At 41.9% G+C, this 26,179-nt stretch overlaps 1 protein-coding gene across 1 annotated transcript in view; it reads right to left on the bottom strand.

Annotated features, from left to right (window-relative positions):
• Positions 1-15,927, bottom strand: part of DNAJC13 (DnaJ heat shock protein family (Hsp40) member C13) — a 102,608-nt gene extending 86,681 nt beyond the window's left edge. Inside the window, exons 1-2 of the mRNA XM_038769647.1 lie at positions 15,851-15,927; positions 12,705-12,785 (exon numbers count right to left, since the gene is read on the bottom strand). Of these exons, the coding sequence (XP_038625575.1) occupies positions 12,705-12,785; positions 15,851-15,861 (92 nt within the window). The 5' untranslated portion in view covers positions 15,862-15,927. The remainder of the gene's footprint in view (positions 1-12,704; positions 12,786-15,850) is intronic.
• Between the last annotated feature and the right edge of the window lie 10,252 nt (positions 15,928-26,179).

Below are 26,179 nucleotides of genomic sequence, written 5' to 3'. Positions count from 1 at the left end.
TCATCCCTTTGAACAGCCAAGGTTATTTATCTTGCTTTCAATACTTGCCAACTCAGATACAATTATTTCAGGTGGAATGTGAAAAAACAAACCAAAAACAAAAAAGAACTCTAGCTTCAAAAGAGACCGTATAAATGATCATGCCTAGAAACTGTTTCGGCCACGTACGCTCACCTTCCAATAATAGTCTTTCTATGTTACAGAGGAAGATGCATTAAGTCAATCGGACTATTTTTAAAGGGGCAAGCTTATTAAGTTTTGGGTACGAAACGGGCCGCAACATTGTAACTTTGCACAAAATGGGAAACCAGCTCTGGGAGACTAGAAGCCAGGCTTTCTACTTTCCTTACGTCCTACTGGGTACCTCATAAAGTGCTCTGCGCGCACCGGATGCTCGAAACATACTGCTAATGTTGATGAGAAGCAGCGTGGCTCAGTGGAAAGGGCCCGGGCTTTGGAGTCAGAGGTCATGGGTTCAAATCCCGGCTCCGCCAACTGTCAGCTGTGTGACTTTGGGAAAGTCACTTCACTTCTCTGGGCCTCAGTTCCCTCATCTGGAAAATGGAGATTAAGACTGTGAGCCCCCCGTGGGACAACCTGATCACCTTGTATCTACCCCAGTGTTTACAACACTGTTTTGCACATAGTAAGCGCTTAATAAATGCCATCATTATTATTATGTTGACCAATTCAGATAAGGTTGAACACAATTTTGGTGCTAAATGCTAGCCTTACTAGTTTTACATTTCATCTGTATCGAGAGGTAGTAGTAATAATAATAATAGTATTTGTTAAGCGCTTACTATGTGCCAAGCACTGTTCTAAGCACTGAGGGAGAATACAAGGTAATCAGGTTGTCCCACGTCGGGCTCACAGTCTTAATCCCCTCATTTTACAGATGAGGGAACTGAGGCCTAAAGAATAATAATAATAGTATTTGTTAAGCACTTACTATGTGACAAGCACTGCTCTAAGCGCTGAGGGAGATACAAGGTAATCAGGTTGCCCCACGTCAGGCTCACAGTCTTAATCCCCTCATTTTACAGATGAGGGAACTGAGACCTAGAGAATAATAATAAAAATAATAGTATTTGTTAAGCGCTTACTATGTGCCAAGCACTGTTCTAAGCGCTGAGGGAGATACAAGGTAATCAGGTTGTCCCACGTCGGGCTCACAGTCTTAATCCCCTCATTTTACAGATGAGGGAACTGAGGCCCAGAGAATAATAATAATAATAGTATTTGTTAAGCGCTTACTATGTGCCAAGCACTGTTCTAAGCGCTGAGGGAGATACAAGGTAATCAGGTTGTCCCACGTCGGGCTCACAGTCTTAATCCCCTCATTTTACAGATGAGGGAACTGAGGCCTAGAGATGATAATAATAATAATAATAACAGTATTTGTTAAGCGCTTACTATGTGCCAAGCACTGTTCTAAGCACCGAGGGAGATAAAAGGTAATCAGGTTGTCCCATGTCGGGCTCACAGTCTTAATCCCCTCATTTTACAGATGAGGGAACTGAAGCCTAGAGAATAATAATAATAATAGTATTTGTTAAGCCCTTACTATGTGCCAAGCCCTGCTCTAAGCGCTGAGGGAGATACAAGGTAATCAGGTTGTCCCACGTCGGGCTCACAGTCTTAATCCCCTCATTTTACAGATGAGGGAACTGAGGCCTAAAGATAATAATAATAATAATAATAATAATAATAATAACAGTATTTGTTAAGCGCTTACTATGTGCCGAGCACTGAGGGAACTGAGGCCCAGAGAAGTAAAGCGACTTGCCCAAAGTCACCCAGCTGACAAGCGGCAGAGCCGGGATTTGAACCCATGACCTCTGACTCCCAAGCCCGGGTTCTTTCCACTGAGCCACCCTGCTTCTCCAGCTGAGGCGGAGAAGTGAAGTGACTTGCCCAAGGTCACACAGCAAGCATTTGGCAGACCCGGGGCGAGAACCCGGGTCCTCTAACCCCCAGGACCATGTTCTTTCCACTAGGCCATGCTTCTTCTCAACACAAACTCCCCCTGTCCGGTGAGGCACAGAATATTACCTTGCCTATCCTTTTCTGATCACAAGGACGGAGCAGTCCGACGGCTTCCTGCCCAGCTTCTTTTTTGTAATGCTATTTGATAAGTGCTAAGCACTAGACTAAGCGCTGGGGTAAACATAAGCTAATCAGATTGGACACAGCCCAAGTCCCACGTGGGGTTCACAGTCCAACTCCGTTTTACAGACGAGGTAACTGAGGCCCAGAGAAGTGTCTTGCCTGGCGTCACACGGCAAGAAAAGAGGCCCTCCTACTTCCAGGCCTGTGCTGTTTCCACTAAACCACGCTGCCTCTCCGAAAGTTCCTGCATAGGTTTTTTTCCTGTGGAGTTGAGATTAATGGCATTGCTTTCACGGTGCCAAGGCCACGGACGGATTGAAGAGCCACATTTGATTCCAAGAAGAGTCACGCGCAGCTCATGAGCCACAGGTTCCTTAGCCCTGTTTACGGAAAAGTCTCCGGCCACCGAATCTGAACTCGCTGTCTGCGATCTTTAACATTGATTTGAGTCTTACCTAAACAACACGACTGCTCCCGTAAATTTCAATTCAAGTGAACGTTCTCCAGGAGTTAAGCTCCCAAAGGGTCACTTCTTCTAACATCTTTCGCAACTTCAACAGACCCAATCAACGATGAAATCCATAAAGGAAGTTGCTCAAACACGCAGCCTTAGCAGAAATCCAATCTTAGCTAAAACACACTATGAACTACACTCACTCTAATTAGCCAGGCTGCTGGAAGAGAAATAAGCTGATGTGCTAAATGTGACCAACTCATTCTTGTAGGGAAGGTATGGCAGGACATTATTTTCCATAGTCCCTGTCTTTGAAGGGGGTTGGAGTAGCGATAGTAAGAAATCCCTTTAGAGAGAACGTCCTGAATAGTGTAGCAACCATTCTACAACCATACAAGATCCAAAAGAATAAAGTCGGTCACTTGAAGAGACGCAATCCCAGTTTTAAGAGGAAAGTAGCGTTTAGCTGTTTGTTGATTTAAAAATATACAGTGCTAATGGTGAAAAAGGAACCTATCGCTTCCTTCCTGGAGAAGAAATTCCCCCATTGCAGCACATTTTGCTTGCACCACCCTTCTCTATTCAGAGTTTCCTAATCTATGACTAAAGTCCTTCGGATAGATCAGTCCATTCGAGTTAGAAGGCGATAGCACATTTTAAAACACTCACTGCCCAAGGGCCACACAGGAGGAGAGACGGGAGCTTAATGGCAAACCAAATTGTCACGCTAAATCCTATTATTTTAAATGGTCACATCTCAAAGTTCAAACTTCAAAAAAAAATCTGACATTGAAAAGGTGCACAGCAATGAAAAAAACCTATATAATGAGAATTTCATTCATTCTATCGTATTTATTAAGCGCTTACTGTGTGCAGAGCACTGTACTAAGCGATTGCTGATATGACTGACAACCTAAACTATGTAGGAAGCAATTGCCAGAGTGGGTAGAGCAGAATTCAAAACATTCTCAAAGCAAATATTGGTTGCATATTTTGAGAAACTAATATTTATGTGCCTTCATCATAGGACTACAGTATGCCACTGGCAACTCTTTGCAAATGCATCCCACCTTTCCTAAGAAGGTAAGCGATTTCTGCAGTCCAGAACCAGAGCGATTCGATAACTGGAAAGCAGGAAGAGGACTTACGGATTGTGGTCTAGGATTTTTTGGTTGCTGTTCCTCATACTTTTCAGTCAGTACGCGCAAAAGGTGTACCCACCCTCTGCCTTTTTTTAATCAATCCTCTTATTGAAGGTAATTAATATTTTTTATTCCACTAGCTTACCCTGAATAGGAATAAATACGGTTCCTCCGACATCAACACAGGACTAGAGCGAGTCTCTCGGTGACAAGAAAAGTGTTCTAGTTCTACATATAATGAAATACGTCTAGCTGCTTTAAAATTAAGAGCGAGGAGAGGCTTCAAGGGGTCATTTAGGCCATCCCTTTGCTTTCAAACAAGACCGTGCTCTTTCCCAATCCCCCTCAGGATATAATAAACCACTCAGCTGCAGCAGGTTGACTGTGGCCAAGATGGGAGGCATCTAAACACTCTCCTGCCAATATGCCCAGAAAGGACTGGGAAGACGCCACAGTTGGCAAGTGTCCCAAGGAAGCTAATTACTGCATTGGCATAAGACCCCTATTACTGCTGAATAAAGACATGATAGGAGAAAGTTGCGCACTTAATTATCAGCATCAGCAGCATTTATCGAACAGCTTCTGTGTGTCAAGTACAGTCCCATGAACTTGGGAATATACTATAAAGAAGTCCAGGCTCTGCTCTCATAGGGGAGGCAGACCGACACAAATGGCAAGCATACCAAAGATAAGAAAAGGAGTGTAGTTAAAAATAGGCAATGTAATGAACAGATATCTCTGAGACAATGAAGGAAGGTAGCTGAGGGCATAACAAAGTGGGGATAAGTAGAAAATGTCTCTTTAGAGGAGAAGGCTTATTAAGAGGGCTTTAAAAGTGCAGGGATATGGTTTGACAGCCTTAAGACAGGAAGAAGTTTCAAACAAGAAGAAAGGCATATTTATTTCCTCTTATTTTTCAGGATATATGCAATTTCACTGGTGCATCAGTTTTCTTTGAAGCGTGCTTTTTTTTTTTTACTGCGCAGTGCTGAACTGAAAACACAGTAGGGAGACAGGTAAGCTGACATCATCTATCACCTGAGGCATATATACCAGAAAGGAAAACCGACCATCAAAAATAAGGAGAAAACCGATGTGGGCACTCTGGTATTTAGATAAGCATACATAGGTATTTCTCTCCGAAAACCCAAAATGTACAAAGTGGGTACAGACAGACCATTCTTTCTGATGGAAACAAAATCTCCCTCAACTCAAAGGAAGTTATTTCAAAGAGGAAGGAAAGGGATAGGTGTTCCTGTTTCAGTGCAAAGCCGCTATGGAAGCTTTGCTATATTTTTGAATATCCCGGCTTCACTGCCTAATAGACTTTGTTAAAAATATACACTCAATATTTTCAGTATATGATAAAAACATGATCAACGCATCAGATAGTAAAGAATTTAAAAGCATCATTTTAATATCGGAACAAAATACCAAGAACGTGATGAAAACTGCTATAAATGGTTAGTACTCTTAATTGGGTCCATGAAAACCCTGTTAAGCAAGAGCACACTAAACGAAGTGTAGTTTTTCAGAGGAGTAACTCACCGTGCATTAATGCATTCTAAGATTAAAATTAACCCAAACAATATAAATACACTGAAACAGAAATAGCAAGAATATTTAAGCAGTGCACCAAGCTAGGCTTTTGTGAAATATAAAGCCAAAAAATGGCACTTCCTGCCCACACGGAGCAAACACGCTAAAGGAGACTTTTTTTTTATTAACAACTGCAATAGTAATAGTATTTGTTAAATGCTTACTATGTGCCAAGCATTGTGCCGAGCACTGGGGCAGATACAAGATAATTAGGTACCACATGGGGCTCACGTTCTAAGCAGGAGGGGGCACGGGTATTGAATCCCTATTTTTCAGACGAGGGATCTGAGAAAAGTTGAGTGGCTTGCCCAAGGTCACACAGCAGACGAGCGGCAGAGCCAGGATAAGAACCCAGATCTCCGACTCCTGGGCTCATGCTCTTCCCACTGGGCCACAGTGCCTCCCTGCTTAAAAAAATTGAATGTACAATTGAATAGCATATACACAAAGGTGTGCAGGATGAACACCATTAGAGAGACTGACTGAACTGATTGCTGGAGATTGTTAGTGGACTTGGAAGGCTCGCATTAGGGACTAATCAATGAAGGCTTATTGGAGGGGGTGGGATTAAAAGACGGTACTGAATGTGGGGAGCATTGTGATCTGCTGGACTTGGAGAACCAAAGCAGCAGATGCACAATGTGACGAGGCCTGCTGCTGTAAGAGCAAAGTGTACCTCAAAATACAAGACTAGGAATGAATGCTCAGAAACGGATAGCTCGGGCAACTTGTCTCACCATAACCTACAACGGGAAGCTGTTCTGTAGAAGCTGAGAGGATCGTGAGGCTATTAAGGCAAAAATTAAAACAACTTTTGGGGCTGCACAGGGCAAACATTTGCCCGGTAAGCCCCTTGAGGGCAGGAATCTGATCTACTAACTCCATTGTATTCTCCTAAGCACTCTAATACTATCAATCAATCAATCGTATTATGATTGATGCACCCATAAATCAGTTCAATTGTACTGATTGAGCGCTTACTATGTGCAGAGCACTGTACAAAGGCTTGGGAGAGTACGATACAACAATGACCAGACATTCCCTGACCACAACGAGCTTACATAAACCAGTGGTGTATACTTGAAACACTAAGGACATCTATATTGGGCAGCCAAGCTCGGTTTTAAGGAGTTTTAAGCTGGAAGCAAAAACTGGGCCTCCACAAAAGTGGCCAAATGGCATTACTGCTACATTCTTCTCTACGGCAAAAGTAACAGTAGAGGAATGTCTACATGGAGAAGCAGTATGACTCGGTGGAGAGAGCACAGAGCTGGGAGTCAGAGGACCCAAATGCCATCATCATCATCATCATTAATCCTGCCTCTGCCACTTTCCTGCTGTATGACCTTGGCAAGTCTGCCTCAGTTTCCTCACCTGTTAAATGAGGAGTAAATCCTACTCCCTTCTACTTAGACTGTGAGCTCCACGTGGGATCTGATTATCTGATTAAATGGCATCTACCCCAACACTTGAACAGTATCATGATTACCGTAAGTATATAATAATAATAATAATGGCATTTGTTAAGCGCTTACTATGTGCCAAGCACTGTCCTAAGTCAGTTCAGTCACCTCTGCCCGACTACCATGGTAACACCGCTTGAGGATTTTGGGTGTGTGGGCGGGGGAGGGAACACTACCCTTAGAGACAAAACACAGACCCAAGCAATCAATACGTTCTATATCAGCTCCCCATGGATTGGAGTTTCATATAAATATAATTTCAAAGTCACATGACTGGAAAGATGAAAAACACAGCATACATATTTAGCACCATCTTCATAAACTCCATAAAAATTCCCTTCAATCATCAATTGTATTTATTGAGCGCTTACTATGTGCAGAGCACTGTACTAAGCGCTTGGGAAGTACAAATTGGCAACATATAGAGACAGTCCCTACCCAACATTGGGCTCACAGTCTAAAAGGGGGAGACAGAGAACAAAACCAAACATACTAACAAAATAAAATAAATAGAATAGATAAGTACAAGTAAAATAAAGAAATAGAGTAATAAATATGTACAAACATATACATATATACAGGTGATATACATATATACAGGTGATATACATATACACAGGTGCTTCAATCTAAGCCCTCTTTTGCCCAATGGTTAATTAATCGATCACTGGTACTGACTGAACATTTACCATGTGCAAAGCACTCAACTAAGTGCTTGGGAGAGTACAACAGAAGGCTAGCTCACTCTCTCTCTATACATAGATGTATATATATATGTATATATATATATATATATATATAAAATGGCATTTATTAAGCGCTATGTGCAAAGCACTGTTCTAAGCACTGGGGAGGTTACAAGGTGATCAGGTTGTCCCACGGGGGGCTCACAGTCTTCATCCCCATTTTACAGATGAGGGAACTGAGGCACACCAAAGTGAAGTGACCTGCCCAAAGTCACGCAGCTGACAATTGGCAGGGCCGGGATTTGAACCCATGACCTCTGACTCCAAAGCCCGGGCTCTTTCCACTGAGCCATGCTGCTTCTCAGTTCTGAACTTCAGACAGTGTACTCTTGAACCGTTTTAAAAAGCTCATTAGTAATTTTTGCTCTGCAAGCTTTCTTACGGTAACCTTTGCTCTTGAAGTCACTGCATCATATATTACACTCCGAAAGAGATATACAGTAAACTCAACACTTTATACACTGCCTTTACCACTTGACAAGATAAGTCAGGAACTGGGAAAGTCTAATTGCTAAGCATTCTCATGTGTAGAAGAGTGTGTGCCCATATATTTGTAGGAGGCTGTGCCTATCCTGAGGCACAGACTGAAATGTGCTTGATTGTAAAAGGGCCCCGAGGTCATTACTTAAATTGGTTGCCCAGAAATTAGCAGCCAAGGGCGGTGACCTCATTTCATTCATTCAGTAGTGCTTATTGAGCGCTCATTTCTGTCACGTCTGGTCACGATGTGGCTACTTACAGAGTTTGAAATCCACTGCATCAATGCGGAACACTGAAGTGTTCATCTCGTTTCAAACTTAATCGGATTAAAACCTCACTGGATTTCAAAGGATTTTCTTGCCCTTTCATTAGACATTACATAGACAGGTTTTTTGGTTTGTTGGGTTTTTTTTCCCCCCCAGAATCTAGGACCTGTGCAACATGAGCAGAATGACCTGAGACAACTAGGAGCTTCCTCTTCGTAATACACCAAAGATTGACCGAATACCACTCCACCGACCCTGAAGCTTTATCAGTTAACTTCACAGCTTTAGAACAGATGAATTTAACTCTGAACTAGTCTCATTTCTAGAAGAGGACCAAAATATTTAACAGAGCTAAACAGAATCCAGGATCTTGCCAACCACTGACTGTTGCTGATAATTTGGACACTCTAACCACTATGCACATGACAGAATAATAATAATAATAATAATAATAATAATAATGATAATGGCATTTATTAAGCGTTTACTGTGTGTAAAGCACTGTTCTAAGCACTGGGGAGGTTACAAGGTGATCAGGTTGTCCCACGGGGGGCTCACAGTCTTAATTCCCATTTTACAGATGAGGTAACAGGCACAGAGAAGGGACTTCATTCATTCATTCATTCAATTGTATTTATTGCTTACTGTGTGCAGAGCACTGTACTAAGCACTTGGGAAGTACAAGTTGGCAACATGTAGGGACAGTCCCTATCCAACAGCGGGCTCACAGTCTAGAAGGGGGAGAAAGAGAACAAAACAAAACATATTAACAAAATAAAATAAATAGAATAAACATGTACAAATAAAATAGAGTAATAAATCCGTACAAACATATATACATATCAATTAATTGTATTTATTGAGCGCTGTGTGCAAAGCACTGTATTAAGCACTTGAGAAGTACAAGTTGGCAACATATAGAGACGGTCCCTACCCAACAGTGGGCTCACATATATACAGGTGCTGTGGGGAGGGGAAGGATGTAAGGCAGGGGGGAGGGGGACTTGCCCAAAGTCACACAGCTGACAATTGGCAGAGCTGGGATTTGAACCCATGACCTCTGACTCCAAAGCCCGGGCTCTTTCCACTGAGCCACGCTGCTTCTCAGAACCTGCATGGACTAGAAATCTGGTAGCAAGCCACGGCAGCAGGCGTGCCACCAACCTGGAAGTGGGCTGGGACAAACCTCAAGGGGCCCAATATGCCCCGACAGGGATTTCGTAGGCATCAATAGTTGCCCTACGGGCCCAGAAGGCCATGGGTAGCTCCTGGGCATCTGCCAAAGTGAATTTCCAGCCACTTCTGGCTTGGTTCGACTCCCTTGCAGTCGTCGGCCCTGGGCCCTCCAGGTATACTGGGAGCTGACTGGGCTACTTAAACCTGGCCTCGGTGGCCAGGCTGGATTTCTGGAATGCTCCCAGTAGGAGCCTGCTCTTTCACTCTGTGGCTAATAACCACCACTTTGCTTCCAAATACAATTTAGAGTGCCGACTGCAGTCTACAAAATCCTATGTGTTTTGGGCCCTGGCTTCCTGAACGAAATAATAGTCTTTCTATACCTCTTCACGATGATTAAGATTGCTCTCCTGTGCTCTCCTGTCACCTCAAGGTTTCCATTTTGGAAAACTGAAGGTAGGATAAACTATTTCCAAGTAAGGCAAGTGCTGACTGCAGTCTACAAAATCCAATGTGTTTCGGGCCCTGGCTTCCTGAACGAAAAAATAGTCTTTCTATACCGCTTCACGATGACTAAGATTGCTCTCCTGTGCTCTCCTGTCACCTCAAGGTTTCCATTTTGGAAAACTGAAGGTAGGATAAACTATTTCCAAGTAAGGCAAGTGCTGACGGCAGTCTACAAAATCCTATGTGCTTTGGGCCCTGGCTTCCTGAACGAAAAAATAGTCTTTCTATACCTCTTCACGATGACTAAGATTGCTCTCCTGTCACCTCAAGGTTTCCATTTCGGAAAACTGAAGGTAGGATAAACTGTTTCCAAGTAAGGCAAGCGCTGACTGCAGTCTACAAAATCCTATGTGTTTTGGGCCCTGGCTTCCTGAACGAAATAATAGTCTTTCTATACCTCTTCACGATGACTAAGATTGCTCTCCTGTGCTCTCCTGTCACCTCAAGGTTTCCATTTTGGAAAACTGAAGGTAGGATAAACTATTTCCAAGTAAGGCATTCAGCTCTGGATTTTTCTGACCTACCATGGATTAACAGAACCTAAGGCTTTTCTCAATGAGCTGGCCTCCTTCAAACGGACAATATACAATGACCTATATGCTTACTTTAGACCATTTATCATTACTGATGCTAATCAGGAATTTAAATATTTTTATATATGCTCCTACAGATGCTTTCGAGCAAAGTAGGATTTATAAGATAACTTATACAAAAGCTTATTGGAAGGGGAACGGTGGCAAATGCTCTGAGGTTCTACACATGATCATACCTCCCTTTTCCCAACAAAAGGCAGAAGTACTACTCAAACTTCTCCAAATGTCTTGTCAGCTGAGAAATGCTAAAACACTGCTCCAGAAATTCCAACTATCTCAACAGGAGTAATTAATCATGAAATCAACAGCAGTATATGATTAGCAAATGGGTGTGTTTCTTGCCTCACTCAGCAAACTCCATTGGCAGAATAAAGTCAATGAACACATCTATGTTGGGATAGGGAGATAATTAGAGCAATACACAACCAAAGAATATATTCAAAACACATCTACTCAAACTTCGGGCACTAAGTGAGCTGACATAATATGAAACTCTGGAAAGGTACGTTTAAATGGAAAAGGAAAAAAATTCAGAGGCGGTGGGGAGGAAAAGATGTGGAACAAGTTGATAAGGAATGCAGTGTCAAGATTGCGATAAGTAAGACTCGACTGCAGTTCTTTCACTTGAATATATGCTGGGAAGGTCCCCTTTTTTTAAAAAAAAAAAAAGACAACTATCTGCTTCTTCCCACTTAATATGCCTTCACATAAAATACCATGGAGAAGGTGGAAAGTTTGAGGAGAAGGTATACTACTCCAGCTTTTTTCAAACAGATTTACTGAAGATACCATGTTAAATATTTTCTCTAACATATTATGTTGCCAACTTGTACTTCCCAAGCGCTTAGTACAGTGCTCTCCACACAGTAAGCACTCAGAAGCCTCTATCATATCAGTGTGCGTAGACACCGATCATTCAGTATTCAGATATGAATACATTTTCTAGTTACAGCACATGTGTCTAAGGTGGCATTAATGACAGGCTTCTAAGACTTCAATGGGCATGAATTCATTCATTCAATCGTATTTATTGAGCGCTTACTGTGTACAGAGCACTGTACTAAGCGCTTGGGAAGTACAAGTTGGCAACATATAGAGACGGTCCCAACCCAACAACGGGCTCCCAGTATAGAAGGGGGAGACAGAGAACAAAACAAAACATGTGGACAGGTGTCAAGTCATCAGAATAAACAAAAATAAAGCTAGAGGCACATCATTAACAAAATAAATAGTAAATATGTATAAGTAAAATAAATATAGTAATAAATCTGTACAAACATATATACAGGTGCTGTGGGAAGGGGAAGGAGGTAGGAAGGAGATGGGGAGGAGGAGAGGAAAAAGGGGGCTCAGTCTCATCACGACTCTATAGGGTGGTAGCCAAGAAGGATCAAGGGCAAAATGCAGACTTGCCCAGAATTGCCGAACATCCACACTCCCTGGGTCACTGAGGTGAAGAAAAAGAGGAAGAGAGATGGGGACAGAGCCTCAGGGGCAGGGCGGCTGTGGATGGTTATGTGGTTTGTCCACCTCTGTAACTGGTGTGCGGTTCTGGGAATGTTAATTAATTAATGATGGCATTTATTAAGCGCTTCCTATGTACAAAGCACTGTTCTAAATGCTGGGGAGGTTACAAGGTGATCAGGTTGTCCCATGGGGAGCTCACAGTCTTAATCCCCATTTTACAGATAACTGAGACCAGAGAAGTTATGTGACTTGCCCAAAGTCACACAGCTGACAATTGGCGGAGCCAGGATTTGAACTCATGACCTCTGACTCCAAAGCCCAGGCTCTTTTCATTGAGCCACGCTGCTTCTCTAATGTTCAAGCACCTGGGTACACTGCTTCACATACCGGCAGCTCAATAAATACCACTGACTGAATGTTAGCCTTTTCTTTTAACCACTTACATTAGAGACAGTGTGACACTTGTTAATGGTTGTGTTTTTTTTTTAATTTCCTCCTCCCCACCAAAAACCTCATGAGCCCAAAGTCAGAGCAACATGTGGCATGTTTCATGTAGGTTTCTGGTAAAGGAAAAAGGCTAAAAGAAGTTTCCTACACCATGTTACTACAGTCTATTTCACACCATTGATTGAGCAGTACCAGAATAACAATTTAAGTTATCCCTTTATGGGAATCAAAGAGAGAAGACAGTATACTCACTTTCCCCTCCACGAATGTTTCGTTGTGTAGAAACAAGCCAAGTCTTTATTTTCCCTAATTATGTTCATTTTGTGCTGAGACCTGAAACAGAAGATGTGCTGTTAAATTCAGGTCACACAAAGGAACAAACACGTCAGCCCCATTCCGTAACCATGACAGTTATTTATGATTTATCAATCTAAAATCCTCAATCCGATCAGCCTAACACGTGTTTCTGTTCTTAAGGAGATATGGTTTCCCTAATGCTCCTCAAAAACAAAATACTTCTCCTCTAGATAGTCTATAAATGGACTCCTTTACATTGTTCCTCCCTGCTGGCAACAGGTTTCACAGGAGCAAACAGGGAGCAGTCGGATGGGCAACATTTCCATTCTCCATCGGCATCCGACTGGACACTTCCCACAGCTCCATCCCCTCCTCACTTCCACTCCAGCCGAAACCAGAACTGCATGGGAGGAAAACATTTGAGGTCCCGGTTCCTTTCTCTCAGCAAAATGGTGAAGCACTTGCATTTAGCCCTCAACTACGGCACGCAAGCACGCTAATTATTCAAAAGGTAAAAAAGATTTAAGCCAAGAACATTTTCCATTAAAAGGTACCGTATCTTGAAAGAACAATTCCCGCTCTTTCTTCTGAGGGTCGCTGAACACTTAGATGGCAATCCTGGCCAGCTGAAACTTTCTGCACATTAATCGAAACCTTGCTTCCTCACCAGTTTAAGTCCCAAGTGGCTGAATGGTTTGCATTCTACAATGATGATAATTCTGTGTGTCAAAATACCCAAAACGTCCTCTACAATGTCTGCATCCTACAATGATGATAATTCTATGTGTCAAAATACCCAAAATGTCCTCAGATAAACGCTAAAATAAACGCTAAAAGAATTATCACCAAATTTTTTAAATTGCGTCTGTTAGGTGCTTTCTATGTGCCAGGCACTGTTCTAAACACTGCGGTAGATACAAGCTAGTCGGGTTGGACAAAGTCCACGTCCCACACGGGGTTCACAGTATTAAGCCCCATTTTCCAGATGAGGTAACGGGCCCAGAGAAGTGAAGTGACTTGCCCAAGGTCACACAGCCGAGCTGGGATTAGATCCCCTGATCACCTTGTATCCCCCCCCGCCAGTGCTTAGAACAGTGCTTTGCACATAGTAAGTGCTTAACAAATGCCGTTATTATTATTACTATTATCCCAGGGTCCTCTGACTCCTGGCCTGCAGTCTTCCCACAAAGCCACGCTGCTTTTCAACCCTCTGTGAGGACACATTTTGGTTTCTTTTTTTCCTTTAAATTAAATCTCATCTCTGGCCTAAAAGGGCCTTGGGCCAACCAGTTCCAAGAGACTACGGTTTTGCAAGTCCTTCTCAACATCAATTTCTCCTCAAAAACCCTCCAATGGCTACCCATTTCCATTTATATCACGCCACGACTCAGTTGACTTCTGGGCCCTGCACCAGGACTCTCCTTTAACTGCCCTCTGAACCCACAACTTGCCAAACTATTTTCTAACCAAGAAAACCTTATCGCTGTCCCTCGCTCTCACCTTTCCCACCTCCTGGCTCTTGCTTATATAATCCACTGTATCTAGAACTCCTTCCCTCTGTCGGCCCCACCACTTTTCCACCTTTAAGGCTCTCCTGAAATCCCACATTCTCCTGGTCACATTCTCCCAACTACCACTTCCACACAAATTGATTCAAGTCCACTTAAACACATATTTATTCACTTATCCATCTTTCTCTTGTTAAACCCTACTATATCTCATTATCTCCCAAATGTAAATAAATTTTTGTCGGACTGTCTGGCCAATAGACAGTAAGATCCTTGAGGACAGGGAAGGTGACCTCTACTTCTATTGGGCTCTCCCAAGGCAGTGCTCTGCACACAGTGACCGCTCAATAAATACGATTGAAGGAATGAATGAATGACCGTCTCTCTCTCTCTCTCCGTTGCCGACTTGTGCTTTGTACTCCCCAAGCACTTAGTACAGTGCTCTGCACACAGTAAGCGCTCAATACGATTGAAGGAATGAATGAATGACCGTCTCTCTCTCTCTCTCCGTTGCCGACTTGTGTTTTGTACTCCCCAAGCACTTAGTACAGTGCTCTGCACACAGTAAGTGCTCAATACGGTTGAAGGAATGAATGAATGACCATCTCTCTCCATTGCCGACTTGTACTTTGTCCTTCCCAAGCTCTTAGTACAGTGCTCTGCACACAGTAAGCGCTCAATAAATACGATTGAAGGAATGAATGAATGGCCCTCTCTCTCTCTCCGTTGCCGACTTGTGCTTTGTACCTCCCAAGCGCTTAGTACAGTGCTCTGCACACAGTAAGCGCTCAATAAATACGATTGAAGGAAGGAAGGAAGGGTTTGGTACAGTGCACTGTACCAAACAGACATACTACCGAGTTTTGGTTTTCCTCACAACCATGGATTTTCCAACACCAGTTGGAAATCTGTGGTCTTACTACTATATAATATATACTACTTACTATTATACAGTCCTATATAGTCCGTTTTCCCCTAGATTGTAAGCTCCTTATCGGCAGAGATCAGGTCAACCGAGTCTACTGTCCTTGCCAAGCACTTAATCCAGTGCTCGGTAAATACTATCGATTTTCTACGGCCGCACATAGAGGCATCTTGTCCTTTTAAGCAGGCTAGAATGTCGGTCATTATCCACAGCCCTTGCATTGTTTTACAGCATTTTATATACTCTTTCAAGCCCTTAGTACAGTGCTCTGCACACAGTAAATGCTCCATAAATGATTGACTGAATGGTACTACAGCAGTAGTCTGTGTTGCAAGCGCTGTCCAATAACAGTCCAGTTATTGTTAGTTACAACGCTTTTCAAATTACACAGAAACTGACCAAAGAATAAATGAGTTTCACATACTGTAGCTGCCTTTAGGTGCCCATTAATGTGCCGTCACAAACATTCTTGAATTTTCCCACAAAGTGGATGGCGTTGTGAAGTTCCTTAACCCTCCTTATTCTACCAATCTTTGGTTTTAACCAAGCGTGGATTCGCCAACCTGAGTACCTTACGGAATCAAAGCCCCGCAGTTGGGTAGGGGAAGCTTTACTGTTTCTGAAATAGCTACATTAAAAGAATTATTTTTTTTGAAAAGGAAAAGTACCTCACATCCATCTTTTAGATCAAAAGGGAAGTTCTTCAGTTACTATCAAAATGAAGGCTTGGTATGAACATCTCACGTTGCAGCTACTGCTCTGATTTTCTGAATGGGAAGAAGAAAAAGTGAGTCTACAAACATTCTGAAAATAATAATATTAATAATGGCATTTATTAAGCGCTTACTATGTGCAAAGCTTTGTTCCAAGCACTGGGGAGGTTACAAGGTGATCAGGTTGTCCCACGGGGGGCTCACAGTCTTAATCCCCATTTTACAGATGAGATAACTGAGGCTCAGAGAAGTTAAGTGACTTAACAATAATAATAATAATAATAATAATGGCATTTATTAAGTGCTTACTATGTGCAAAGCGCTGTTCTAAGCGCTGGGGGGGTTACAAGGTGATCAGGTTGTCTCATGGGGGGCTCACAGTCTTAATTCCCATTTTACAGATGAGGTAACTGAGGCCCAGAGAAGTGAAGCGACTTGCCCAAAGTCACACAGCTGACAATTGGCAGAGCCGGAATTTGAACCCATGACCTCTGACTCCAAAGCCCGGGCTCTTTCCACTGAGCCACGCTGCTTCTCCCTTGTATACTTGTACTCAAAATAGAGAAAGGCAGAGTTGTCCTTAAAGAGAAACCTCTGTTCACTTACCCATTCAAAATTCCTAGTTTGTTTGCATTTAGATGTTTAAAAAGACAAAACACTATCACTGGTTTGTGATGCGTTTGGGATCTTTAAAATAAATAGGGTTTCACTGAACCTAAGAGTGAAGGCAACGTTTTGATTTTAGTACAGACACTCTGAAAAAATCTTAGAGAAGTCCTTTCCACCTGAGTGTTTTTAAATAATCAATTTTTCCTTTTAACAGCAAGACTTCAGGTGGGTTCAAAGAATTCAGTGGAACATACATTTTATCCAAGTCACTGAAGTTTACATCTGCTGCCCGATCACCATTAATTCCCAAGAATGCCTCTGCCCCAAGATGCAGAATTCACACCCCATGTGTAACTGGTTTCCTTGAATTTATTCAAAAGATATTATGATTTTTTTCACTTGACACGATCCTCTTTGATCAAGTGGGATTAGTTCTAAATACTGAAACTACCTGGCATTAGTAACACCCACCTGGTAAACTGACATCAGATGTTACTAAGTGGAGTGTAATTGCGGCTTCTTACTTCTTATAAGTATGTTAAGAGCTTTCTTGTTGTAACTGAAGCATTTTGAGAACCTGGGTGGCTGACCCCTTCCAATATTTTCATTACGCTAAAAAGCGCTGTCATTACTTACGGACATCAGGAGGAAGGGTACGGAAATAAGACCAAAGGCCTCGCTTTACCACTTTATCAAAACTAAGATAACACCTACTCCTGGAACACTGAGTGACGTCCTGGTTGTCACCTCTTAAGAAGAAGGTAAAGATGGAGACGGTACAGAAAAGGCCAAAAAAACATGATTGGGGTGGGGAAGGGAGTACGTGTGCGTAAATTCCACATAAGACTACATAAACCAAGCCTACAACCAAGACTACATAAAAAGACATAATTGTATTTATTGAGCGCTTGGTTTCCCCATGTAAAATGGAGAAAATAATACCTACCTTTCCTTGCCTCCCAGGCATGTTTAAGGGGACAAAATCATAGCACTGATGTGAAAATACTCTAGGGAAAAAAAGGAATACAAAAAAAATACCCCTCCAAGGTATCCTTTTGATTAGGAAATAAACACGATTTACTCTTTGATTGACAATTTATTTCCAGGACATACTAGGATCCTGTTTTCACTGTCTTCATTAGCGATAGCACCTCCCAGTGTAGTCACTTATTAGGCCTGAACGGCATTCTCCACAATTTCCTTTTTGTAGAAAAAGATAACAGGATCACACATTAAATTGGGTTTATATCTTGATTTAGTCTCCCTAAATTATACTATACTATATTTATCCCTTCTCTGTCATGGCTTCTAAAATTACCTATGTACTCTCGAGACTGAAATCAGAACTTTAATCACAGCTACTTGTCCTTTTTAAGCACACATTCTGGATGACTGGCTATTTCACCTAATCAAAGGAATTGTATTCTAATAGTATTTGCAATGGATACCTTTTTTGGAGATTCAAATAAATGTCTAGTAACATGACAACGTGTGACCTGATTTTTCTTAAGTAACAGATCTAGTTCTATCAGAGGGAAGTTGCATTCTTACAAAATCTTTCATTACAGAAAATTAATGCTGTAGTACAACTCACCTGCTCAATACTAAGTGCATGGATACTAAAACAGTTTCTATGAACACCCTGACACACTGCAGCCAGCAGGCTCACGTTGTTGGAAAACAATTCCCAAATTATTTCTAAAGAGCCTTCTAGCCCTAATGTTATAGCAGATTTGAGGGTGTAAAGTTTAAGCTCTTAAAAGAGAGTCACACTCTGAAAAATCACCAACTGAAGCATAAAAATGACTCACGGCAACAAACATAAAACGCTTGAGGGGAAAGCACTAATGAAAAATGTTAAAAAACTAAAAGTACATGGAGAAAGGAATATTTTTAAAATTATGTGCAATGAACCACGGTGGGAACTTGAAGCGGCAACATACTGTTCTTGGTTAGTATTTGTTTAGTTTTATCTACACTCAAATAGTCTATTGTTAAATATATTCATTCATCCATTCAATTGTATTTATTGAGCGCTTACTGAGTGCAGAGCACTGTACTAAGCGCTTGGGAAGTACAAGTCGGCAACATATAGAGACGGTCCCTACCCAACAATGGGCTCATAGTCTAGAAGGGGGAGACAGACAACAAAACTAAACATGTAGACAGGTGTCAAAATCATCAGAACAAATAGAATTAAAGCTCTAGCACATCACTGTGAGCCCACTGTTGGGTAGGGACTGTCTCTATATGTTGCCAATTTGTACTTCCCAAGCGCTTAGTACAGTGCTCTGCACATAGTAAGCGCTCAATAAATACGATTGATGATGATGATGATTAACAAAATAAATAGAATAGTAAATATGTACAAGTAAAATAGAGTAATAAATCTGTACAAATATATATACAAGTACTGTGGGGAGGGGAAGGAGGTAGGATGGGGGATGGGGAGGAGGAGAAGAAAAAGGGGGGTCAGTGTGGGAAGCCCTCCTGGAGGAGGTGAGCTCTCAGTAGGGCTTTGAAGGGAGGAAGAGAGATAGCTTGGCGGATGGGCAGAGGGATTGGGGGCATTCCAGGCCAGGGGGAGGACGTGGGCCGGGGGTCGACGGTGGGATGGGCGAGAACGAGGCACAGTGAGGAAATTAGAGGCAGAGGAGCAGAGGGTGCAGGCTGGGCTGGAGAAGGAAAGAAGGGAGGTGAGGTAGGAGGGGGCGAGGGGATGGACAGCCTTGAAGCCCAGGGTGAGGAGTTTTTGCCTGATGCGCAGATTGATTGGTAGCCACCAGAGATTTTTGAGGAGGGGAGTAACATGCCCAGAGCGTTTCTGAACAAAGATGATCTGGGCAGCAGGGTGAAGTATGGATTGAAGCGGGGAGAGACAGGAGGATGGGAGATCAGAAAGGAGGCAGACATAGTAATCCAGTCGGGATAGGATGAGAGATTAAGCCACCAAGGTAGTGGTTTGGATGGATACGAAAGGGCGGATCTTGGCGATGTTGCGGGGATGAGACTGGCAGGTTTTGGTGACGGATTGGATGTGAGGGGTGAACGAGACAGTGGAGTCGAGGATGACACCAAGGTTGCGGGCTTGGGAGACGGGAAGGATGGTAGTGCCGCCTACAGTGACGGGAAAGTCAGGGAGAGGGCAGGGTTTGGCAGGGAAGATAAGGAGTTCAGTCTTGGACATATTGAGTTTTAGATGGCGAGTAGACATCCAGATGGAGATGTCCTGAAGGCAGGAGGAGATACGAGCCTGAAGGGAGGGAGGGAGAGCAGGTCCAGTGATGTAGATTTGGGTGTCAATATATACATATGTTGATATAGGGTTTAACTTGGGTGGCATATAAAAAGCTAAATATGGAAAATAATTCTAAAACACATTAATTTAAATTTAAACCCTTTGTAGCATATTCTCTGTGGAAAACACATTGCCATGTGAACTTTCACCCTGCTTCGTTTTTCATTTGCCACCTTCTTTTAATATATAACTCAAGTCCACAATTTCTTTAAGAATTTACCTCAACAGAAACAATGAATTTGAATGATGAAGTATTTCAAGTACTTCCATCCGAAGAGCGTTTCATAAAACCCTAGGTGATTTTGTACTTCCTATTTATTTTACTAGGAAATGTAAATACTTTTTTTCCTAATCAGATGGGTCAAATAGGGAATCATCATCATCTACCATCTTGGCCCAAAAATCTCGACGCCTCCTCCCCCAGTTCCCCGCTTGAACCTTGAGTTTGCCTCCTTAGTTTTCTATTAGCCAAATCATTTCTCCCCTAATTATTGCAAATTATTAGGATGGGTTGCTTTGTTTGGCTTTAGGAAAAACTTCCACTGTGATTTGCCAACTGCTACAAGCCACCATAAAGGCATGCTACACAATCTTAAGCTACTCATTTTATCAATTCTATTCCAAATAAAAAACTGAGTACCAATTTGTGGAGCAAAACAGCATCAGGAAGGACTCCACAGTCTGTTGTTTAAGTAATAAAATGAACAGTATCCAAGATGGAAAATAAAATAAAGATGACAAACTGATGAATGGAAAGAGAACAAGAGAAGGAAGTCAAATAAGAGAATGCTAAGTACAATCTCATGATTTACACTATTTCTTCCAAAGATGACAACTATTCTCTGCAGTTTTTTTCCCCCCTAAAAGATCTTAAGAGTTTTTAATTTACAAGAACCACTTGCCATTTCACGGCTTCTCAGCTATTCGATCGTGCACAATCATTGAGATGTTCTCCTGAAAGTCTCACGGTGAATTTAGATTAAATTTAAAGTTGGATATAAAATCCCAGCTCCAGATATGATGGTGTTTATACGTTAGTGGAGCGTTCTGAAATAAGCCATTAAACCTTATGAACATGACATGGTTCAAGATCAAATCGGAACTGAAAGAGCTCTAGTACAAGCTCTAGTGGAAGCAGTGTGGCTCAGTCTCTGGAGTCGGTGGTCAGGGGTTCAAATCCCGGCTCCGCCAATTGTCAGCTGTGTGACTTTGGGCAAGTCACCTCACTTCTCTGGGCCTCAGTTACCTCATCTGTAAAATGGGGACGAAGACGGTGAGCCCCCCGAGGGACAACCTGATCACCTTGTAGCCTCCCCGGCGCTTAGAACAGTGCTTTGCACGTAGTAAGCGCTCAACAAATGCCATCATTTCTAGACTGTGAGCCCGCTGTTGGGTAGGGACCGTCTCCATATGTTGCCAACTTGTACTTCCCAAGCGCTTACTACAGTGCTCTGCACACAGTAAGCACTCAATACGATTGAATGAATGAATGAGTTATTATTATTATTACAAGAGGACTGTGTGATGGGTCCTGGATGTGTAATCAATAATAATAATAATTGTGGTATTCCTTAAGCATTTATTATTTGTCAAGCACCGTTCTAAACACTAGAAAAGACCATCCTATCCCACACAGGACTAACAATCTAAGAAGGAACTCACAATCTCTGAGAAGCAGTGTGGCTCAGTGGAAAAGAGTACGGGCTTTGGAGTCAGAGGTCATGGGTTCAAATCCCAGTTCCACCAATTATAATAATGATAGCATTTATTAAGCGCTTACTATGTGCAAAGCACTGTTCTAAGCGCTGGGGGGATACAAGGTGATCAGGTTGTCCCACGTGGGGCTCACAGTCTTAATCCCCATTTTACAGATGAGGGAACTGAGGCTCAGGGAAGGTAAGTGACTTGCCCAAGGTGTGGAGCCAGGATTCGAACCCATGACCCCTGACTCCAAAGCCCGTGCTCTTTCCACTGAGCCACGCTGCTTCTCTTGTCACAATTGTCTTCTCACAATTCTTGTCTTCTCACAATTCTTGTCTTCTCACAATTGTCAGCTGTGTGACTTTGGGCAAGTCACTTCACTTCTCTGTGACTCAGTTCCCTCATCTGGAAAATGGGGGTGAAGACTGTGAGCCCCCCGTGGGACAACCTGATCACCTCGCAACCTCCCCAGCTCTTAGAACAGTGCTTGGCACATAGTAAGCGCTTAATAAATGCCATCAAAAAAAAAAAAAGGGCAAGATTCCCAACAATGAGGTCTGGAACCCCCGTCAACTCAGCGGCATTGAAGCAAGGCTCAATCCTACATAGTTTTAAGATGGGACGTGATTAAAATGGGCCACAGCAGGCTCGCCAAGCAGCTGCAGCCTGGTGAAGTTACAGGGCCTCCAGGCAAGCCAGGAGGACAAAAAAATATAAAATAAAAGCATTTTAAGGGCAGAGTGACACTCAGACTCAGCGTGGCATAGCCGTGAATTGTGGAAAGACCACTGCAATCCAATATCGGGAAATAAGAAGGCCAGAAGGCCATCTCAAAACACACTGACCCATCCTAAGAAAATGAAGGAAACCACTAAGCCCTTCTCTAACTGTCAAATGGCAACAGAACACCTGCAACGTGCGTTTCTGTTAAAAGAAAAAATAACTTTGTGCTTTGTCTTCGATGCCATTAATTTTCCCAAAATCCCGTTTAGCCCACTAGGTAAATTTTTCTCAAGCAATTCAACGCTTGTCGTTAAAGAAATCAAAAATATTTCCCAATTGATGTTGAGTTGTTGGATGAGCAAACCAGCTTCTAAAATAATATCGTTCGTTTCACCCCTTGCTAAAAAACTTCAAAAAAACCTGCTCATGGATAAGGGTAAACAATGACTAAAATATACCACTTCTAGTCTTCAAAAGGCTTTTTTAAAATTTTGTCGAAACGTACTTCCACATAAATGCACAAAATTCAACATTTCAAATTAAATTTAGAGATAAAAGTCTTCTTGAAAAAACAGGGTCCGAAGATCCTGTTCGAGAATGCCAAAAATGAAGTAGGTCTTCCATTAAGAAGCAGCGTGGCTCAGTGGAAAGAGTACAGGCTTTGGAGTCCGAGGTCATGGGTTCAAATCCCGGCTCCGCCAACTGTCAGCTGTGTGATTTTGGGCAAGTCACTTCACTTCTCTAGGCCTCTGTTCCCTCATCTGGAAAATGGGGATTAAAGACTGTGAGCCCCACGTGGGACAACCTGATCACCTGCTAACCTCCCCAGCGCTTAGAACAGTGCTTTGCACGTAGTAAGCGACTAATAAATGCCATTATTATTATTATTAACCCTAAAAATGTATTTTAAATAGGACTTTAATGAATTAGGAGTCTTCACTGAGGCCCAACAATAACGATTTGACTTTGAGACTCTGACTGTCCTATTCTTAATTACCAGCCCAAACTATGTTAAGTTTTAGGAAGCAGCGTGGCTTAGTGGAAAGAGCACCGAGTCGGGAGTCAGAGGATGTGGGTTCTAATCCTGGCTCCGCCACTTGTCTGCTGTGTGTCCTAGGGCAAGCCATCTAACTTCTCTGTGCCTCAGTGACCTCATCTGTACAATGGGGATGAAAACTGTGAGCCCCATGTGGAATAATCTCATTACCTTGTATCTCCCCCAGTGCTTAGAAGAGTGCTTGGCACATAGTAAGCACTTACCACATACCATCATCATCATCATCACCATGCTTGGAAGGTAAAATTCATGCTTTATGAAGTTTACAATTTGTGACAGGCAAATAAAAAAAAAAACTCATGACAACCATGGGAACATGTAGCAAAGTAGCTTATGTACTGAGCACTCAAATACGACTGAATGAATATTGACTGATTCATTGCTAATCTCTAATATGCTCAGCTTTAAATTAAACACTATTTATTGAGCAGCCACAGTGTCCAGAATATTGTACTAATTGCAAAATGATACTTTCCCCCTTCCCTTATACTCTGAGTCCTGATGTGGTTGAGAGACTGTGCCTGATTTGATTATATTCTACTTACCTCAGGGCTTAGCACACAGTGCTTAAGAATTATCGGGGGGGAGTATTTAAAAATAATCCAAATGCCCAAAAGATTTCACTGTTGTCCGGAAGTTACAAAAGCAAAGAACAGTGCTCTGCACATAGTAAGTGCTTAATAAATACCATCAATCAATCAATCGTATCTATTGAGCGCTTACTGTGTGCAGAGCACTGTACTAAGCGCTTGGGAAGTACAAGTTGGCAACATATAAAGACCGCCCCTACCCAACAGTGGGCTCACAGTCTAAAAATCATAATATATGGGGAAAAAAGGCACTGACTCCTAAACTGTGAATGCACATATACTACAAAGGGGTGAGTCACTTTACAAGTTAATTTCCCTGTAAAAAGGTTTCAAAACACTTGCACTATTTTCATTTCCAAAGCATTACATTCTTGATTATTCATGAGCTGCTAACATATTATATGGATTCTATCCTACTTCTGTTGTACTGTATTTTCCCAATCACTTAGTATAGTGTTCTGCACGTAGTAAGTGCTCAATACTATTGACTGATTTTTTTTGAGAAGCTACACCTCAAAAGCATAATAGTACCACTGAAACCCCCTTTTCATAGTTGTCACATATATGAGATGTTGCTATTTTAAATGTCTACACTCACCCACCACCGAGAGGTTTAATACAGGTGCTAATATCCACATCCGAAGTTTCCAGCACAAAAAAAACTTGCCAACTTGTACTTCCCAAGCGCTTAGTACAGTGCTCTGCACACAGTAAGCGCTCAATAAATATGATTGATGATGATGAAAAAAAAACCCGACAGAAAACACTACTTAAAAAGAAAAAGAAATACCTGTCATTTATAAACAGTTCCCTTTACCTTCAATCGTAAATAGTAGTAAATAGTGAAGCAGCATGGCTCCGTGGAAAGAGCCCGGATTTGGGAGTCAGAGGTCATGGGTTCTAATTCCGGCTCCACCACTTGTCTGCTGTGTGACTTTGGACAAGTCACTAAACTTCTCTGAGCCTGTTACCTCTTCTGTAAAATGGGGATTAAGACTGTGAGCCCCATGTGGGACAACCTGATTACCTTGTAACCCCCCCCCCCCCCCAGCGCTTAGAACAGTGCTTGGCACCTAGTAAGCGCTTAACAAATGCCATTATTATTATTATTATTAAAGAGTCCGTGCAAAACACTGTACCATGCACTCTTGGGAAGGGAGAAAAGTATGAAAACAAACCTCGTTTTGGTAAAGATTAAACTTGAAAAACTTAGTATAGTTAGGGTCAAATACGGCAACTTCACCCAAAGTTAGACTCACTGAAGGTGAAGAAATACTTTCTGCACACTACGTTGTTCCCAATAAAAAGATCGGGATTAGAACAAAAGACTATTTCCCCAAGATGTGATTTTACACGCTCACTCTTTGCTACTCACCCACCCTCCAGTTTTGTGTCCTCCTACATTCATTCATTCAATCGTATTTATTGAGCACTTACTGTGTGCAGAGCACCGTACTAAACGCTTGGGAAGCACAAGTTGGCAACATATAGAGATGGTCCCTACCCAACAGTGGGCTCACAGTCTAGAAGGGGGAGACATAGAACAAAACACATTAACAAAATAAAATAAACAGAATAAATATGTACAAATAAAATTAGTAGAGTAATAAATACGTACAAACATATATACAAGTGTATATATGTATACACCTACCTACATAATGAAGGTTGAAAAGATACTTTAAGATAGAATGCACTCGTTCAAAATGAGAGAGAGTGGAGCTAGTAGGGAGAAACTAATTCTCTTAATCGCATCTTTAACTCGCTGAAGTAAGGGTGCTATGTAAATCTACCTAAACACATCAGAAGAATGAGGAAACTCTGTTTATGGGTAACCCCTAAAGTGTTTTATTGTCTTGAATTGTACTCTTATTTTAGTTTAACATCCCTTCCTCAAATATCTGAAGTCCAAAAGCTGAAGGACACTGGAAAATGTACTTCCTAGCTATACACTACTAAATCAAGTCTCATGGAATTTAACAGCCATTGTTTTTACAAATGTCTCCTCTTAAAAACCTGAATTTATCATCATCATCATCAATCGTATTTATTGAGCGCTTACTATGTGCAGAGCACTGTACTAAGCGCTTGGGAAGTACAAATTGGCAACATATAGAGACAGTCCCTACCCAACAGTGGGCTCACAGTCTAAAAGGGGGAGACAGAGAACAAAACCAAACATACTAACAAAATAAAATAAATAGGATAGATATGTACAAGTAAAATAAATAAATAAATGAATAGAGTAATAAATATGTATGCATGTACATATTTGTACGAATAATAAATATGTATTTGTATGTATA

The sequence above is a fragment of the Tachyglossus aculeatus genome, chromosome 2, assembly GCF_015852505.1.
Source record: "Tachyglossus aculeatus isolate mTacAcu1 chromosome 2, mTacAcu1.pri, whole genome shotgun sequence".
NCBI lineage: Eukaryota > Metazoa > Chordata > Mammalia > Monotremata > Tachyglossidae > Tachyglossus > Tachyglossus aculeatus.
Note: the sequence above shows the minus strand (reverse complement) of the source record. Positions and strands in the feature narration are given on the sequence as shown.